This window comes from Lissotriton helveticus, chromosome 6 (assembly GCF_964261635.1).
Source record: "Lissotriton helveticus chromosome 6, aLisHel1.1, whole genome shotgun sequence".
Lineage (NCBI taxonomy): Eukaryota > Metazoa > Chordata > Amphibia > Caudata > Salamandridae > Lissotriton > Lissotriton helveticus.
In genome coordinates this window covers 940004163-940022699 of record NC_136067.1, presented here as the reverse complement: position 1 = coordinate 940022699, position 18537 = coordinate 940004163, and the positions used below count along the sequence as shown (strand labels likewise).

Here is an 18537-nt window from a genome sequence, read left to right as displayed (position 1 = left end):
GCCCCCCCCTACGTTTAAGTGTATATGTGATGAAGCAAAACTAAATCTAATCTATGTACTAGAGAAAGAATTACAAATAGTATCATGAATGTGCATTTAGAATATATCAAGAAGTGTTATGTTATATTCTCACCAGGAAGGTGAGTAGAGTGCATGTGAGCCTACAGTACTACAAGTGACAAACAGAGTTTTACAGGTAATGTTTTCTGTTTGCAGCATGGGTATCTCAAGATCTCTGCATAGACTAAAAAGGAGTAACCAAACCTCTCAGTTTGTGGCTTACAAGCAGACATGTAAAAATTGTGGAAGAGAGATTTTTTTACAGCTTTGTCCAACTTAACCTTCTTGCCCGGTATAAATAACCAAATATTAGTGTTTAGTAAATTTGTGAAAACCAGACAACGTGGAAGCTTTACAAATACCTGCCAATTAAATATTTCCTAGCAATACCATTGTGAGCTGAATGTGCACAGAACAGAATTTCTGAATTGTGTGTGCTCGGTTGGTTTTCTTGAGTGACAGTGGACCCTGGGCCCAAATACTGCAGCTACCCACATCTCCAGAATCAATCAATTTGTAAGGCAAAATTGTGATTTCTCCATGTTGTGCTTTGGGGCCTCTCCTATTACAGGCACTAGGCCTAGCCACACAGGTGATGTACTATTTTTATCTAGAGAAGTGAGGGAACAAAGAATTGTATAATATTTGATATTATCAGTTGAATTGGCAGTTGAAATTGCATACTGGCATAAGCCAGTATGCAAGAAAGAACACACTTTACACAATGCCCTCTGGAACACATGATAGGATGTTTTACTCCAAATTCAGAGTAATGCACAAGCTACTACTTGTGTAGCGATATATCTGTAAGAGACATTAGTTAGTGATAGATTCCTTACCTTAGAATATCCCCAGGCGTCAGACTGGATCCGGAAAATTTTGCACAGCAATACCCCTGCGCGCCGGCAGGCGTCGTCCGCGGCTCCGCGTCCGTCGTTAGCGCCGGAATGACGTCATCGGAGTACTTAGACGCTGCCCATGTGCGCTGACGTCAGTTCTGATACACAGCTTTTCCGCGCCAGATACGCAGAGCCATGATAGAACCACAACTGGTGCCATGAAACTAGGGCCCTGAAAGGGGAAGACCTTAACCCTAGATATCGGTTCGCAGAACGGGGAGGATGGGTGGGTCGGTAAGGAATCTATCACTAACTAATGTCTCTTACAGATATATCGTTACACAAGTAGTAACTTGTGCATCTGAAAGAGAAACGTTAGTGATAGATTCCTTACCTTAGAATAGATACCCCAGCAATACCAACCCCGGTGGTGGGTCTGCGAACCAATAATCACACCAGAAAGTCCTGGAGGACGGAACGGCCAAAGAAGCCATCCCTCCGGACTTGGCTGTACAGGCAGTAGTGTCGTGCAAACATGTGCAGCGAGGCCCACGTAGCTGCCTGGCAAATGTCCTGCAAGGGCACTCCTCGGCCCAGGGCAGTGGTAGTCGCCGTGGCCCGAGTGGAATGAGCCCGCAATCCAACAAGGGGCTCCTTCTTAGCCAAGGAGTAGCATGCCTGGATACACAAGATGATCCACCGAGAGATGGTCCGCTTGTGCACCGCTTTTCCCTTCTTAGCGCCCACGTAACCAACAAAGAGTTGGTCATCCGCCCGGAAATGGCGTGTGCGATCCAGATAGTAGGAGAGCGCACGTTTTGGGTCCAGACGGTGGAGCCTCTTTTCCTCTTTCGAGGGATGCGGAGGCGGAAAGAAGGTGGGCAAGGTAATGGACTGCCCGATGGGGAAGGTCGTGACAACCTTGGGCAGGAAAGAGGGTCTCGTCTGCAACACAACCTTGTCCGGATGGACAGAGAGGAAAAGAGGTGTGGAAGAAAGAGCCTGGAGCTCACTCACTCTCCTGGCAGAGGTGATGGCAACCAGGAAAGCTGTCTTCAAAGTAAGAAGACGGAGAGGACAGTTATGGAGCGGCTCAAAGGGAGCACACATTAGGTAAGTAAGTACAAGATTCAAGTCCCACTGGGGCATCACGAAAGGAACAGGAGGCAACATGTGTGTGATGCCCTTCAAAAACCTATTTACAATGGGGGATTTGAACAAGGAAGGCTGATCAGGTAGCCTTAAGAAGGAGGAAAGGGCAGAAAGGTACCCTTTGATAGTGCCCAGAGCAGAGCCCTGCTGGGCAAGAGAAAGAAGAAAGAGGGGAACCTCAGAAAGGGGTGCAGAGAGTGGGTCCACAGCCTTTGCTGTGCACCATGCCACAAATCTGTTCCACCTGCAGGCGTATACCGACTTTGTGGAGGGACGCCTGGCTGCCAGAATGACATTACAGACTTCGGGAGGCAAGTCAAATGGCCTCAACTGCCGCCGCTCAATCTCCATGCTTGTAGGTGGAGGCTGGACAGGTTCGGGTGGAGAACCGCCTCTGCTGCTGCGACAGAAGGTCATCCCGAAGAGGCAGACGAATCGGGGGATCGACTGACATGCTGAGTAGAAAAAACAGCAATGGACCGCACACCGCTAGCCCCTCCTCCGGGTCGCCCCTAAGCACTCTGGTATGTGCAGTGCTTGAAGTTCTCGGAATACCAGTATCTTCGAGCCCAGTCCGGAGCCACAAGGATATCCTGGGCCCGGTCGCGCCTGATCTTCTTCAGCACTCTGGGCAGAAGTGGTATAGGCGGAAAGGCGTACAATAGACCACAACTCCACTCGCGACGAAAAGCGTCTGCGAGCGAGTGCCGCTTTTGGAAATTCCAACGCGCAGAACTGATGACATTGCGCGTTCTCTTCTGTGGCGAATAGATCTAACCAAGGCTCTCCCCACTGCTGAAAGAGGCCTTGCGCCACGTCCGAGTTCAGACGCCATTCGTGATCCATCATGCACCGACGGCTGAGTTCGTCCGCCCTGGCATTCAGAGAACCTGCCAGGTGTTGAACTACCAGGGTCACGCCCTGATGTTCCAGCCACTGCCAGAGGCGTAGAGCCTCCTGGCATAGGGTCCACGACCCCACCCCGCCCTGTTTGTTGCAGTACCACATGGTGGTGGTGTTGTCCGTGAACACCTGGACTACACTCCTCCGGACAGAGGGGAGGAATGCCTTCAGTGCTAGTCGGATGGCCCGCAGCTCCAGAAGGTTGATATGGAGCCGGGACTCCGCCGGAGACCAGAGGCCTCTGATATCCGCCTCCATCACAACCACTTGCTCCGGGTGGGGTAGGGAGAGGGATCTGCCACTGACCCAATCGCGGTCCGTGAGCCACCACTGCAACTGTCTTGCAGGGCCCTCCGAGATCAAGACATTATCGGACAAGTTGCCCTGATGCTGGGCCCACTGAAACTTCAGGTCCCACTGCAGAGCCCGCATCCGCCACCGGGCGTGATGCACCAGAAGGATGCAGGAGGCCATCAGCCCCAGAAGCCGCAGCGTCAACCTGACCGAGACTCGGGTTAAAGGCTGAAAGATCGGAATCAGAGCCTGAATATCCAGAACCCGCTGTTCGGGAGGATAAACCCGAAACTGCGCCGAGTCTAGAACCGCTCCGATGAAGAGGAGCTTCTGAGAGGGACACAAGTGCGACTTCGGCACGTTGATGGAGAACCCCAGCAAGTGCAGGAGGTCGGCCATACTCTGGAGGTGGCTGACGACTGTCTGGGGCGAGCCCGCCTTCAACAACCAGTCGTCGAGGTAGAGTAAGACTGACACTCCTAACCTGCGCAGATGAGCTGCGACCACCGCCATCACTTTCGTGAACACCCGTGGGGCCTGGTAAGGCCGAAGGGGAGCACGGTAAACTGAAAGTGCTCGTGGCCTACCGTGAACCGCAGGTAACGCCGGTGGGCCGGCAGGACGGGGATGTGAAAATAAGCGTCCTGCAAGTCCAACGCTACCATCCAGTCTCCGGGGTCCAGGGCAGCTAAGACCTGAGCCAAAGTCAGCATCTTGAACTTCTCCTTCCGGAGGAAGCCGTTGACGTTCCGTAGGTCCAAGATAGGGCGTAGCCCCCCTTTGCCCTTCTTGAGTACCAAAAAGGAGTGGGAGTAACAACCACACCCTACTTCTGGCCCAGGAACGCGGTCGATGGCCCCCTTGGCCAAGAGGGCCGTGACTTCCTCTTGCAGAAGTTGCAGGTGATCCCCCGACACGCGGTGGAATTGCGGTCGCATGGCTGGAGGGGTCGCCTCGAAGGGGAGGGAGTAGCCCCTTCGGACGATTTGCAGCACCCACCTGTCCGACGTGACAGTGCGCCAGTGGAAGAGGTGATGGCGAACCCTGCCCCCCACTGGCGTCACATGGGCCTGAAGACACGGACTAGGAAGGTTTTGATGCAGGTGCTGCGGAGGGAGGTGTGGACTGGCCTCGCCATTGTCCCCGACCGCCGCCACGGCGGTTTCCACGGCTGCCACCGCGCTGTTGAACATTCTGCGATGCGTGGCTGGCAGCACGTGTGGGGGCGCCCCTTCCGTGGCCGCGAAAGGCACCCGATTGCTGGCGTGTGGCCGAGAGGCCCAAGGACTTGGCCGTAGCCCTGGAGTCCTTAAAACGCTCAAGCGCATGGTCTGCCTTGTCGCCAAAGAGGCGACGGCCATCGAACGGCATGTCCAGAAGGGTGGCCTGGACATCGGCCGAAAAGTTGGCGGACCTCAACCAGGCGTGGCGTCGAACCGCCACCGTCGTTGCCATAGCCCTGCCAGTGAGTCCGTGGTATCCATCCCACACCGGATGGAATATCGTGCTGCATCTCGGCCCTCCACAAGGGCTTGGCCGAGTTTAGCCCTGACCCCCTCAGGACATTGTGGCAGCACTTCCGCGACCGTGTCCCACAGGGTGTGGGTGTAGCGGCCCAAGAGACATGCGGTATTGACAGACCGCAGTCCCAAACTCAGGGACGAGAACACTTACTTCCCGAATTGTTCATATCTCTTGGATTCCCGATCGGGCAGAGCCGTCGGGAATGCGGTCTGGGAAGTGGTGGCCTGGATGACCAAGCTCTCGGGGGTGGGATGGGTGGACAAAAAGCAAGGGTCGCCCGGGGCTGGGCGGTAGCGTCTGGCCAGGTTCCTATCCACAGGCGGACCTGTGGCGGGCTTGGACCAAGTGCCCACAACAACGTTACACAAGGCCTCATTAAACGGCAGCAGAGGCTCATTGGAGCTTGCTTGCGGTTTAAGGACCTCAGTGAGGAGGTTAGCCCTCACGGCCGCGACGGGGAGCTCAAGGTTTAAGGCCTTGGCTGCCCTCGTCAACACTACACTGTAAGCAGCCCCCTCCTCCGTAGCCACGGTGGGAGGGGAGACAAATCAAGTGTCTGGCGAAGTGTCAATACCACTGACTTCCCCAAGCTCATATGTCCAGTCCAGTGGAGACTGGCAGTTTCGTGCCAGAGGGTCAACAGACCCCTCCCAATCACCTTCGTCACCCATCTCCTGCAGAGCAGGGTCATCAGACGGGGCCGTGTCGTGGAAGTAGAAATCTCCAAAGGCCGTCGGAAGCCGGACCGAAGGGAAGATTTTGGGACGGCGTCCACAGTGGGCGCCGGGGGCAACACCCGCGGGGCCGGCGCCGGTGAGGTCGACCGGCGACGACCCGGATCCGGAGGCGGATCCAGTGAGGGCCTGCGGCGCAGGGACCGAAGTCGCCGGCGGCGCCGGGGCCGAAGCACCCGACGGCACCGGGGCCGAAGCACCCGACGGCGCCGGGGCCGAAGCACCCGACGGCGCCGGGGCCGAAGCACCCGACGGCGCCGGGGCCGAAGCACCCGACGGCGCCGGGGCCGAAGCACCCGACGGCGTCGGAGCCGAAGCACCCGACCCGCTAGGCCCTCCAGCCGAGGCCGTTGGGTCCGGAGGCGCCACGGGACCCGGCTGCGGTGGGAGGGACCTCATGGCCATGAGATACCGCTCGACCTCCGCTGGCATCGCTTCATGCCCAGGGACCCGAAGGTATGGGGCAGGCAGCGACGCCTGCGACTCCGTCGGAGCCGCGTGGGTGGTGTCACCCGAACCCCGGGCCGCAACGTGCGAGCGTCAGGGTGGGTCGGAGGAACGATGACGTCTCTCCGACCTCTCGTACCTCTTACCTGAGGACTTGGATCCCGACGACCATTGTCCACTCCCGGAGCTGCGAGGACTCCGACCGGTCCCTGGACCTCCTGTGGGACCGGGACCTGGAGCGGCGCGGGGCCGACTGCCGGAGCTCGAGTCACTTGCGGGACCGCTCCTGCCTAGCTTTAGACGTCAGGGCCCGGCAGTCGGAGCAGATGCGGTCGTCGTGGTCGAGGCCTAAGCACGTCAGGCACCGGCGATGGGGGTCGGTAACCGACATCAGTCGGTCGCACTTGGAACAGGGTTTGAACCCGGGCATCCCTACCGGCACCGTCCGAGTCGAAGACTCGAATAGAGAAATGATCAAAAAGATCAAAATGTTTAGTCAAAAAATGACTAAGGGGTAGAGCTTCTCCGGATCTGCGCTAGCTGGCGCGGAAAAAAGAAGAACTGACGTCAGCGCGCATGGGCGGCGTCTAAGTACTCCGACGACGTCATTCCGGCGCTAACGACGCCGACGACGGACGCGGAGCCGCGGATGACGCCTGCCGGCGTGCAGGGGTATTGCTGTGCAAAATTTTCCGGATCCAGTCTGACGCCTGGGGATATTCTAAGGTAAGGAATCTATCACTAACGTGTCTCTTTCAGATACCAATACTCACTATTCATAAACTCAGCATCTTGGGTACATTTAAAAAATGCCAGAGTTTCCTTTATGAACATTTTTCATTCTTTAGATTTTACCATTTAAATTGATGCATGGTCGATACACAATGAAAAAGCTGTATAAGCATCAGCTCAGCTCTTGGCTCTGGGTATCACATTCTTTTGAGCAACAAACAAACAGACAACCAGAAGGGTCTGATTGAAGTAAGGAATATGCTACTTACCAGTATGCATCTGTTCTTGGCATGGAGGGCTGCTGACATTCATATCTGTGCATAGATCGCCGCCTAGTGGTGGGTCCGGATGATTGCACATTGTTGTCCTGGAAGAGTCTTCGAAGTATCACGAGATAGGTGGCTCCTCCCTCGGACTACAGTGCGCATGGGCATCCTCTCCATCCTCAGATTGTTTTTCGCCATTGTGGCAGAGATGGAGTATAGTACAGTAAGAGATGTCCATGCAAAGAGTGAATGCTACAGCTGCGACAGGCACCGGGGAGGCGGGTGGGCGATATGAATGTCAGCAGCCCTACATGCCAAGAACAGATGCATACTGGTAAGTAGCATATTCTGTTCGAGGCATGTGGGCTGCTGAATCCCGACTGGTGTTATATGGTCTGGGGGTTTTGCCAAGAAGTCACTGTTTGGTGTTAGTGGAGGATCTATTTGCATTGCCTCCACGACCTCTGCCTTTGGTATTATTTCCTCTGTATCCACCCCTGTTAGAGTTCTTGTTGTATGTGGATTGCGTGTTACTTTTGTAGGTGGAGGATTGCTGTGATGTATTACTGCGCGCTCCTCCTCTATAATTTGAGCGACGAAAGGAGCCTCTGTGTTGTTGGGACTGAAGGGCTCCCATGGACTTCGCCGTTTCTGCGTCCTTTTTCATTTTGTCCAGAATTGAGTCAACCGCTGGACCAAACAAAAAATCTGGGTTTATGTTCTGATTAAGAATAGTGGATTGGACTTCATCCTTAAAGCCTGATATGCGAACCCATGCATGTCGCCTAAGCAGAACGCTTGTGTTGATAGATCTGGCAGCTGTGTCTGCCGTGTCTAGAGCACATTTAATTGAGGCATTTGTGATGAGCTTTCCCTCCTGTATAAGTTCATCTGCCTGATTTTTGTAAGGCTCAGGTAAGTGTTGGAGAATTTCCTCTAAACTATCATAGTGGGCCCTGTCATATCTGGCCAGCAAGGCCTGTGTATTGGCTATTCTCCAGGAGTTTGCTGCCTGAGCTGCTACTCTTTTGCCTGATGCTTCTAAAATCTTGGACTCCTTGTCAGGAGGAGCAGCCTCTCCAGTAGTCTGTGAATTTGCACGTTTTCGTGCGTTGGATACCACTAAGGATTCTAGAGGTAGTTGTCCCTTGATGTATGTAGGGTCTATAGGTGCAGCCCTATATTTCTTTTCAATTCTAGGGTTTATGACACGTGCCCTAGCAGTGTCCTTAAAAATGTCAGTTACGTGCTTTAAGACGCCCTTCAACATGAGGAGTGTTTTGACATTTCTTTCCGAAGTTGTTAATGTATCAAATAGAAAGTCTTCTTCAATGGCATCAGAATGCATATCTACATTATGGTAGCTTGCTGCTCTATCTATTAGAGAGTTAAAAGCCACTGTATCTTCTGTGGGTGATGGCTTAGTTGGGTATACTGTAGGGTCTGTAATGGGCAGAGTCCCCTCAGTGTCTGGTTCACCTCCCTCACCCCCCATGGCTGTGAGTTTTGGTTTTCATATGGGTTTTGTGGATAACCAAACCCCACATCTGCATCCTGATCTTCATCTGGGATGTAGTCAGAGCATGCAGGTGAGCCTGGGGCATGTGGAGTAGTAGGCATAGCTGGAGAGATAGGTTCAAAAAGTATAGGAGAGGCAGTACAGTCTCTCTTTTTCTTGAGTGGAATTCTAGAAAAGTCTTCAGTAGCAGAGGTCTTTTCTTTTTTTGTGTAAACAATCACTTTCCCAGTGTTTGGGTCAATATATAGTTTTGATTGGTCTTCTGTGGAGGGGTCTGGATGGATAATCTCTTCTTCCACAGTTTTTGGCCTTGGTGCTGAAGGTTTTAGTTTGACCTTTTTCGGTTCGATGCCTTTAATGGGTTCGACCACTTTTGGTGGTTGGATCGGTTTTTGAGGTTTTTCGACAGGTTTTGTCGGCTGGACGTCTTTTACAGGCTTTACCACCTTCTTCGGACCGAGCGTTTTTTTTCGGTTCGGCAGCGTGTTTAGGTGTTATCGGTGTCTTCGGAGCCTGTGGCTTTGGCTCGATGCCCCTCTTTGGATCGATGGGCTTCGGCTCAACCGATTTGCTTTGGTCCACCTTAGGTTTCACTTTTGGTTCGACGTTTGTCTTGGGCGTAGGCCTTTTGCTGTCGTCGACCGTTTTTTTGCCTTTGTCGATAGTTGAGCCAGATTTGCTCGATTCAAGATGCTTTGTCTTGGAGGTCGAGTCAACGTGCTTTTGTTTGGGGGTCGATTTGACGTGCTTTGGCTTCGAGGTCGACTCGACGGCTTTTGTCTTCGATGTCGACTCGAGGGTCTTTGGCTTCGAAGGTTGTATTGGAATAGTGGCCTTCGGGTCGGTGCCCTTCGGCTTAATCACCTTCGGCTCGACAATATTTGGTCCGAAGACGGTATTGTCGACGATTTTCGGTTTCGATGGAACCGGTGTCGTATGTCGTTTCTCAGAAGGCTCTTTTTGTATATTTTTAGCCGGGCGGTATGGCGGGGCTGTAGAACCAGTATGTTGGTCTTGGCTAAGGCCTGCTGGCGATGCCTCGACCTGAGTCTCTGATAGCGGTGTAGTGTCTATATGGGGCGGTGTACTCACGGTTCGCCCCTCGCCGTCATCGGAGTCGTCTTCGACAGCTACGATGTCTTGATCGTATTCCTCTAGATCGACGATTTGTTCTCCTCATCGAGGTAATATTCGGAGTCGTGCTCCGAGTACTGTTCTTCGTCTTAATCAGAGTCTTCGGCGTTAACTAGGTCTTCCTCATCGTCGAAGATATTCTCGGGCTCTGGTGCCGACCTCTGCATTTCTTGCCTCGCCGCCCGTCGATTCCGGATCGTCTTTTTCGACAGAAACTGGGCACAGGCTAGGCAACTATCTTCATTGTAATCTGGAGATAGACATTTGTAGCACACTGGATGCTTATCTGTGTGTGGGAACTTTGAGTTGCACTGCGGGCAGTATTTGAATGGACTTTGTTCCATCGACGGTCGGTCCACGTGGCGTCGAGAAGGCCTAACGGCCCGATTCGACGACCAAAGTGCAACAGATGTTCAAGAAGTGTATCGGTACCGAGCGCTTAACAATAACGACGGATCCGAAGGCCTTTTGGCCTTTAGAAAAGTTTTTGTTGATTCCGAACTTGGAGTGCTGGAAAGTACATCTGAACCCAATGGAGGAAAAAAACAATCTGAGGATGGAGAGGATGCCCATGCGCACTGTAGTCCGAGGGAGGAGCCACCTATCTCGTGATACTTCGAAGACTCTTCCAGGACAACAATGTGCAATCATCGGGACCCAACACTAGGCGGCGATCTATGCACAGATATGAATTCAGCAGCCCACATGCCTCGAACTGGTATATTACTTTTGTAAATTGGCCTTTGGGCAAAGAAGCACAGATGAAAGTGTTCACCTATTTCTATTTCTTGATTTCAATGATTAGTTCCTTCAGGAAATCCTTGAGCGTTTCACATAATAAACCCCCTTGCTGAATACCAAATGTTGCCTACTTTTCAGAAATGTGTAGCTTTCCGTATTTACCTTTGGGTTTCACACCTGTTTCCACCGCAAACTGAGTTAAAAAAGGTTTTTTGAAACAACTTTATCTGTACGCTGGAAATATGTGATCTTAGCACAGCAAACCTTTTGGTGCTTACATTCTTGGAAAAAGAAACCGTACTAATTATTGCTAGCTAATTTCTAGGTTCTCTCAAGGATAATTCAAAAACCCTTAGAATCCCCAACATGTGGAGAAAATAAGGATGCAAATTTGGCCTAAATACCTTTTACGGCAAAACATTATGAAGGGTTAAGTGTTACATGTCCCCAAAACATTTACAAAACAAGCAGGGAAAGGGTTACAAATGCATGACTGTATTGCATTTTGAATGTAAACATTCTTTGGGTTAGTTCTCCCATCTCTTTAACAAATATTACCTGTTGTGAGAATTATTCTTGATCAGATCTTATAGTAAACAAATTTGGGCCTTGGGTGTGAACTGTACAACATTCTGTAAGCATCACACTGAATCAGATCAAACCAGTTTGCAAATTTCCCATGAATTGTCTCAGCCCCTCAAATTAGTGTTAGTAAAAGTTTGCTTTTTACCCCTCACAGCAAGGGCTCTAATGAGGGGACAACACAATGTATTTGCCAGTGTTAAAAGTCAGGCGTATGCCTCTGATCTTTAAGAGAGATAATGTTGAAAACTAGCTCCCCATTCAAACAGAATGTCCAAGTGCTTATAAGTAGGTACAGGTTTGATTTTCTTTCTATAATATTTATGTACTACAAACCAGAATTTTAAAAAATCCTTTGTACCGTAGCCACCACTTCAGTTTTGTGTAAGGTTATTTCCATATAGTTATTTGAACAACTGAGTTCTAGAACATAGATGAGTTTCTGAAACATAACCAAAGTTTTGATCAGTAAGACTATATCATTAGCATATTGAAGAGATTCATTAGTTTGCCTCAGATTTTAGCGGCATGAGAAATTACATTATTGATACAGTTATTTAAGTCTTCTTTATACAAGTTAAATTCACGTACAATTTAGATACTAGTATATCGAATTACATTTTGAGAAATGCCAAATTTCTCGAGCGAACTTTGACAATTGGGCACAACATGTTCTTCCATTTTAGAAGATATTAATATATTGTAATTGGACTGTCTGTGTAAATTAGGAAAATTTTCTGTTGACTTAGCGTTAGAAAGGCTGGAAGCTAGTTCCTCTGCCATGAGCTCCGACACTACATGAGGTCTCCAAATTTTGAGTGGTAATGGGCTCCAACAGTAGATCTTCCCATTTACCAGTAATCTGTGACCATTTTCGGGCTAGACATTCTTATAAATGCCTCCTATACAACCTTATATTGGTACTAGTGCAACCTGTGATGACAACTTACAGCAATTTCATTATCTTTCTCATTGTCAGACGACATGACGTTAAATGTAAAATAGGGTTTAAAATGCCATCACTCTCTCTTTGCAGGTGTAAGCTTTATCTATGGCTGAATTGAGTACTGCTCCCAGAAAATCTTGGGCCTGGTCCAGGCAGAGGAGGGTTTTATGTCGTACTGACTGTGTAGCCCTATCACCCCTGTATGAGAAGACATGAATTTTGCTGCACCTCAAGTGAGTCAGAAACACACTAAGCTATTTGTACATGCTCTTGGATCTGTTGTTACTCTGAATGGTAGAACAGTGCCAGGAAACCCTTGAAGGTGACAGTCTGCTTTACAAATACACATAACATAAAATAAAATAAAGTAGAATTTGCAATATGTGTTCCACTTACTACAAGCCCTAGGTGCTGACGGTGCACCTAATAATAAGGATGAGGAAGCCCCCACTGGTCCCATAGTTATTAGGAGAGGATGTCTTGCAGAGTATCTTGAAATGTTTATATAGTGACTAAGTAATTTCAAATCCAAGATTGCTCTAATCCATTCAGGGTATTGGGAAGTACAAACAGTTCAATCGTTGTTCTTGTTGACAAGACAGCACCATTTCAATAGCCTCTTTTATTAACCGTTTGAGATGATCCTGGTTGATTGTGTGTGGGCATGATGTTCTGAAACTCTGAACAGTAACTGTGGGTTATCGTGGATGCTACCAACTGATTGGACGTTATCTCTTTCTAATTTGAGAGGCATTACCCTCATACTTTCAACAGGTGTTCGATGAACGGGGAGCATGCAGGGAAGGTCACCCACTGCCTGGTGCACAGATGACTCTTGCTTTGCACCTCTTGCCCTAGTTCATCCATTGCCACAAAAAGCTCCCCTGGCATACTCTTCATGTCTAAGTTGCTGCTATGTTTCTGGAAAAGACTGGGATGATTGTCTGCTCCAGTCTTTTCCAGCTTTTGCTGTAGGGAATGTTTGTGCTTTCCGGAAATATGCCCTATGCTAGTTATGTTAACGGTTGCCCACTGCTTTAGTTGTGTCAGTGTCTTTTTTTTTATCTTCTCTAACAGTTCATCGATTGGAGGGTCAAATAATGTATTTGGAACGACGGACCAATTAGGTCCTGTTGGACCTCTGGGCAGAACCCTGAAATTCCAAGGCAGGCACATCAACTCCCAGGTTGCTGGTATTTACTTACTTTGAGGATGTGTCTGCTGCATACCTATTTGCTGTCTTTATCAGGGGAGTCAGACAGCACACATCCCAGGATATACGAATTTTGTGCCATAGATTTAAATTATTCTCCATCATTAGAGTCACAACTATAGCCTTCACAGATTCTTTATCAGCGAAGCACTCTTAAATAGTGACTGATTTACTTAAGTTTACCTCTTGTAGTTTTTCATAAACTCCAAGTGTAAATTACTACCAAGCAATAACATTTATTGTTACATTATTTTTTTTTAAGTTAAAATTAGGTTATTGAATTATGTTAGGGAGGTTATTTTTTTGTAATGGTAACTTACAATCGCGATTTGTGAATACCAAAAAGTAATAAACGTACTCAAAAGTATTTGCAACCTTTGTAAATCAGGCCCATAGTCTAACATACGTATTACCTGGGTGGTCTTTAGATATGTTTATAAACATCTCGATGAGGAAGTCATCATCTGCCTTCTCTACATCTATAGAAAAGTTGTGGTGTACTGCTGCCCCTAAGATAAAGCATTATAGTAGAGATGTCATTTGGTGCAAGGCTGTGCTATCTTGACTGTCTACCCTGTAGTCATTCGATGCATCAGTCTGTTGCATGTGGGTGATTATCAAAATGAAGCCCCTCATCAGAAGTTGAATGTTATGGACCGCAGAGACACAGGTGGAGCTAAGGCAGTTGCAGTATCTGCAATCCTTTTGTTCAAGACTGAAAAACATCTGATCTTCTCTTCAAATGTGAGCCTGAGCTTTTACAGAAAGGCAGGTGTGTATTGCAGTTGCCATGCAACAATATCACCTGTGCCAGGATCAATGTATATATTTTTCTCTCTTTCTTTTACATCTGACATTTTAGACCCTTCCTTTTAACGATGAGGGTTGACCGCCGACGACTTGCTTGACTTTGAGGAGTTCCACACCCAACTCAGCTTCGAGAATATCCTCAGCTTAGACATTCTTCTCCTGGAGGTCAGACTTCCTCCAGCATTAAGGGTTCTTTTCAAGACCAACTGGTCTCTAGCAGAGTGAGCAGCACAGACTATTGCACCGTCTTCAGAACTTCATCTTTGCTGAAGAAAAGGCACTCTCAGGGATTGTCCTATCTGTGGAGTTGAGAGTTTTTCAAGGGCAATCCACAGAGGGAGGATTTTGAGGGTGTTGAGACCATTCCTTGGAGTGACACACTAGGTGTGGTCTTAAGTCCGGGATTTGAGTTTTGGGGGGAGGAGGTCATGGAAGATTTGGAGAGTCAGCTTCTCTGAAATCAGAGTCTTCCAGCAATACAGAAATGGTACTTTGTTACTAAGATGTAGCGGATGGTTTTCCCTATTGTCCTCAGATTCGAAGGTATCAAAGTTCTCTGATAATTCTCCAGAAGTGGACTCAATAGAGTTCAGGAACTGGATCTCAGAATAGAGTACCCACTGCCTGTCCCATCAGTGCTGGGTAGTTTTCTTGGACCATAAAGTGATACACACAGAACAGGCAGTTGCACTATAGTAACTCGGAAAGCAGCGGTTACAGACCCTTCTTTAAGATGAATAACTTGCTATTGCAAGAGAGGCAGAACCTAAATGGAATACATTTATTCTCTATATCTTTTCCACAAATTAGTCATTTTATTACAATTTGCTCTTGGGTGTTCCGCTAGACAGATGTCAGTATAGTATGTGTTATTTCTCCTCTGACACGGTCAGTCCCCCTTTTCGGAGTAGTCTGGCATCACATTCTTTCAGTTTTTGATCACAATGGTGACAGAGCACTCAAAGCATGTCAAAGACCTATGGTGAACGCCATAACTTATATCGTTGTTTTTCCTGTGACTATTGGGTATTGTGGCTCATGCTATTGACACTCGTTTTTCTTTCTTCTCCCACTTGCTACATGAGCACTGCTCTGACTTTATGTTTTATTAATAATGTGCAAAATGTTAATAAAAACGATTTAAACAAAGACAGATGGTGGAAAAAACTATTTGAGGTGCGGGTTGTATCCTGGTGCATTTTAGGTTTCGGATGATGTACCATAAGTCACCTCGAAATTGAGAAACCTTCTTCAAAGAAAAACAACTTGCAACGTTCTGAGCCCAACACTAAAGAGTCTACGCAGCACGTGATCTACAGCTACATAAGTTGCATATAGAATTTACCAATGCTTACGGATAGTTCTCAAATTTTGCCCTAAACAAATTCGTTTCAGTTATGACTATACAAAAATATAGCTGACTGGGTAGTTTTCTAATAGTGAAGTCGTTTTTAAATTATTTAATTCCAGAGTGGAGTAACCCATTTGAGGCATTAGAGTGCAACACAAACTACACAAATAATAAACTGTAAGAATATTGCATTTAAAGACCATTTAACTGGTACAGTTACATATACATTGAAACATATTAGAATTTTCTTAACACAAAAGAAATTAACAACTATGTCTCAATTCAACATCATAGCCACTTGGTAGTGGGTTCCTTTCTCAAAGTAAAAAATTGCCTTCAGACCACAGCTATTTTTCAAATAGAAACTGCAATGCATGAAAATGTATATGGTATAAAATATATATATATATATATATATATATATATATATATATATATATATATATATATATATATATATATTAACCCCTTACCTGATTTTACCAGCTGTTTTGTCTATGGCTTGCCTAATCTTCCGAGAGAACTGGAAAACGGACGACAGCAACAAGGTGTCTCCCATCGCCTAGGAAAATATTAACAGTTGTTAATAAACGTAAGACAGAAACATTCATGGGGCAACTTTCATACCTTCTTACCTAAAGTTGACAAGACTACGGTAGTGTAACCACCAAGCAATTAAAAAAATGCCTCCATGCTTATTTTTGAGGAATTCTTTCAACAAGCTTTTATATCACTAAGAGAGGAAGTCCCCTTTACAGATTTACAAAGCTTGTAGATATGAGAAAGTAGAGCCTAAGTCAAGTTGGAACAGTTTCTTCAACAAATATTGGGAAAATTGTTAAATGTTCAGAAACCTTAAGCTGCCTGCCGATTTCACATGCATTATATAAAGAGTATGCCCCAATGTTAAGATTGAAATGCCCTTCAATTTATATATTGCTGATAGGTCTAAGCTCCTTGACGAAGCAAACTGTGACCCACACAAACTGGGAGGGTCAACAATTGACCCACTTGCTATGTGCAGACAGCCTCATGCTCCTCAGCCAGACAAAGATTGGCCTTCAGCAGCAACTATCAATCTTACATGCTTATACCACCAGGAATGGGCTGGAAATCAATCAAAGAAAAACCTTGACTGTTACATTCGGACCTAAACCAATCGGACATGGCAGCTCAATGGAGTCTGGCTCCACCATAGGAACGACTACAAATATTTGGGCGTTCATCTCAACATTAAAGGGTCATTCAGATCTCACTTTAGTTATATGAACGGCAAAGGCTCCAGCTTAATGTTTGCTCTTACAGCTATTGCTCAGAACATGCTAGGACCAAGTCTTGACCCCCTTCTCCAGGTGATAAAAGCATAGGTTGTTAACCTACAAAAGCGAAATTGCCCTGGCCAGGGAGGCACCATGACAGATAAACTCATCATCAGAATTTACAAAGCGGTTCTCCACATACCAAAAGGAGCATCACCAACGCAAATAAGACTTGAGTTCAGCCTAAAAAAACAGCACTAGGTCAGAGGCAGTGACTTTCTAAACTTCTGTCACTGACTTAGACTTACACATCAAGGCTCCATGCATCGCCTTATCTGGCGCGAAGTGGAGGATGCCAGTCCAACTTCGTCCAAAATGCAACACCTCGAAGTCAAACTAAAAGAATTTTCACTTATCACCAGGTCTTTAAAAAACTAATGGCAACCACAGCAAAAAAAACGTTTCAAACAGGAGGATATGGTGGCACTGAGCAAGCGCTCCCACTCATGGTCAGTAATCAATTCTACTCTACTAACTTATCTACTATCTCATTCTAATCTACTCTAGTTTACAACGTATTAAATCTTCTGCACCACCAGTACCCTAGAGTACTTTTATTTCAAATGATTCTTGCACTCACAATCTAAGAACCGACGCCCTTGCTATTAGGCCAAGACTAAGGACTCATTTAAAGAAGGATGGGCAGCTTTATAGCCTGGGGAAGGCCCTTCCACTTCGGCCCACTATATTTAGAAATCCAAAAGCATCGTCAAAGAGCTCTCCAACCCTAGCGCTGGAAACAACAACATCGCTCCCTCGCAAGACCTCTGCGACTCACTCGCCTCATTCTTCCACCGCAAGATCGCCGAAATACACAACAGCTTCGGCGCACCAACCACGCATCCCACCACCGAACCAACGCCCCCCACCATCACCCTCCGTGCCTGGACCCCGGTCAGCACCGAAGACATCATCAGCACGATGACCACCATCCACTCCGGATCCCCAACCGACCCCTGCCCCCACCACGTCTTCAACAAGGCCAACTCCACCATCGCACCCAAACTCCGGGACATCATCAACACCTCCTTCAACACCGCCACCTTCCCGGAGAGCTGGAAGCACGCCGAGATCAACGCCCTCCTGAAAAAGCCAACAGCCGACCCCACCGACCTCAAGAACTTCCGCCCCATCTCGCTCCTCCCTTTTCCAGCCAAGGTCATCGAGAAGACCGTCAACAGACAGCTTGCCGCCTTCCTCGAGACGAATGGATCCCTCGACCACTCACAGTCCGGCTTCCGAGCCAACCACAGCACCGAGACCGCCCTCATCGCAGCCAGACGACATCAGATCCCTGCTCGACAACGGAGAAACTGCGGCCCTCATCCTCCTGGACCTCTCCGCTGCATTCGACACTGTCTGCCACCGCACCCTAGTGCAGCGCCTCAACAACACCGGAATCCAAGAAAAGGCACTGGAATGGATCATCTCGTTTCTCACCGGAAGAACCCAGAGAGTCCGCCTCCCCCCGTTCAGATAAGAGGCCACCAAAGTCATCTGCGGCGTACCACAGGGATCATCACTCAGCCCCACTCTCTTCAATATCTACATGAGCCCCCTCGCAGCCATCGCACGCCAACACAACCTCAACATCATCTCCTACGCCGACGACACCCAGCTGATCCTTTCCCTCACCAACGACCCGGCCACCGCCAGAACCAGCCTACACGAAGGGATGAAAGATGTCGCCGACTAGATGAAGAACAGCCGCCTGAAACTGAACTCAGACAAGACGGAAGTCCTCATCCTGGGATCATCACCCTCCGCCTGGGACGCCTCCTGGTGGCCCCCCGCCCTGGGCTCCACTCCCAAGCCAACGGACCACGCACGCAACCTGGGCTTCATCCTGGACTCTCCCTCTCGATGACCAGACAAGTCAACGCCGTCTCATCATCATGCTTCAACACCCTGCGCATGCTCCGTAAGATCTTCCGATGGATCCCCACCGAAACCAGGAAGACGGTCACCCAG

General features: G+C 48.3%; 1 protein-coding gene across 5 annotated transcripts in view; it reads right to left on the bottom strand.

Moving 5' to 3' along the window:
• The window catches only part of CEP170 (centrosomal protein 170), a 548658-nt gene that overhangs the window by 77879 nt on the left and 452242 nt on the right, over positions 1-18537 (bottom strand). For all 5 annotated transcript variants that reach the window (XM_078648584.1, XM_078648586.1, XM_078648587.1 and 2 more), the window contains one exon: positions 15721-15809. In XM_078648584.1, coding sequence (XP_078504710.1) covers positions 15721-15809 — 89 coding nt within the window. The remainder of the gene's footprint in view (positions 1-15720; positions 15810-18537) is intronic.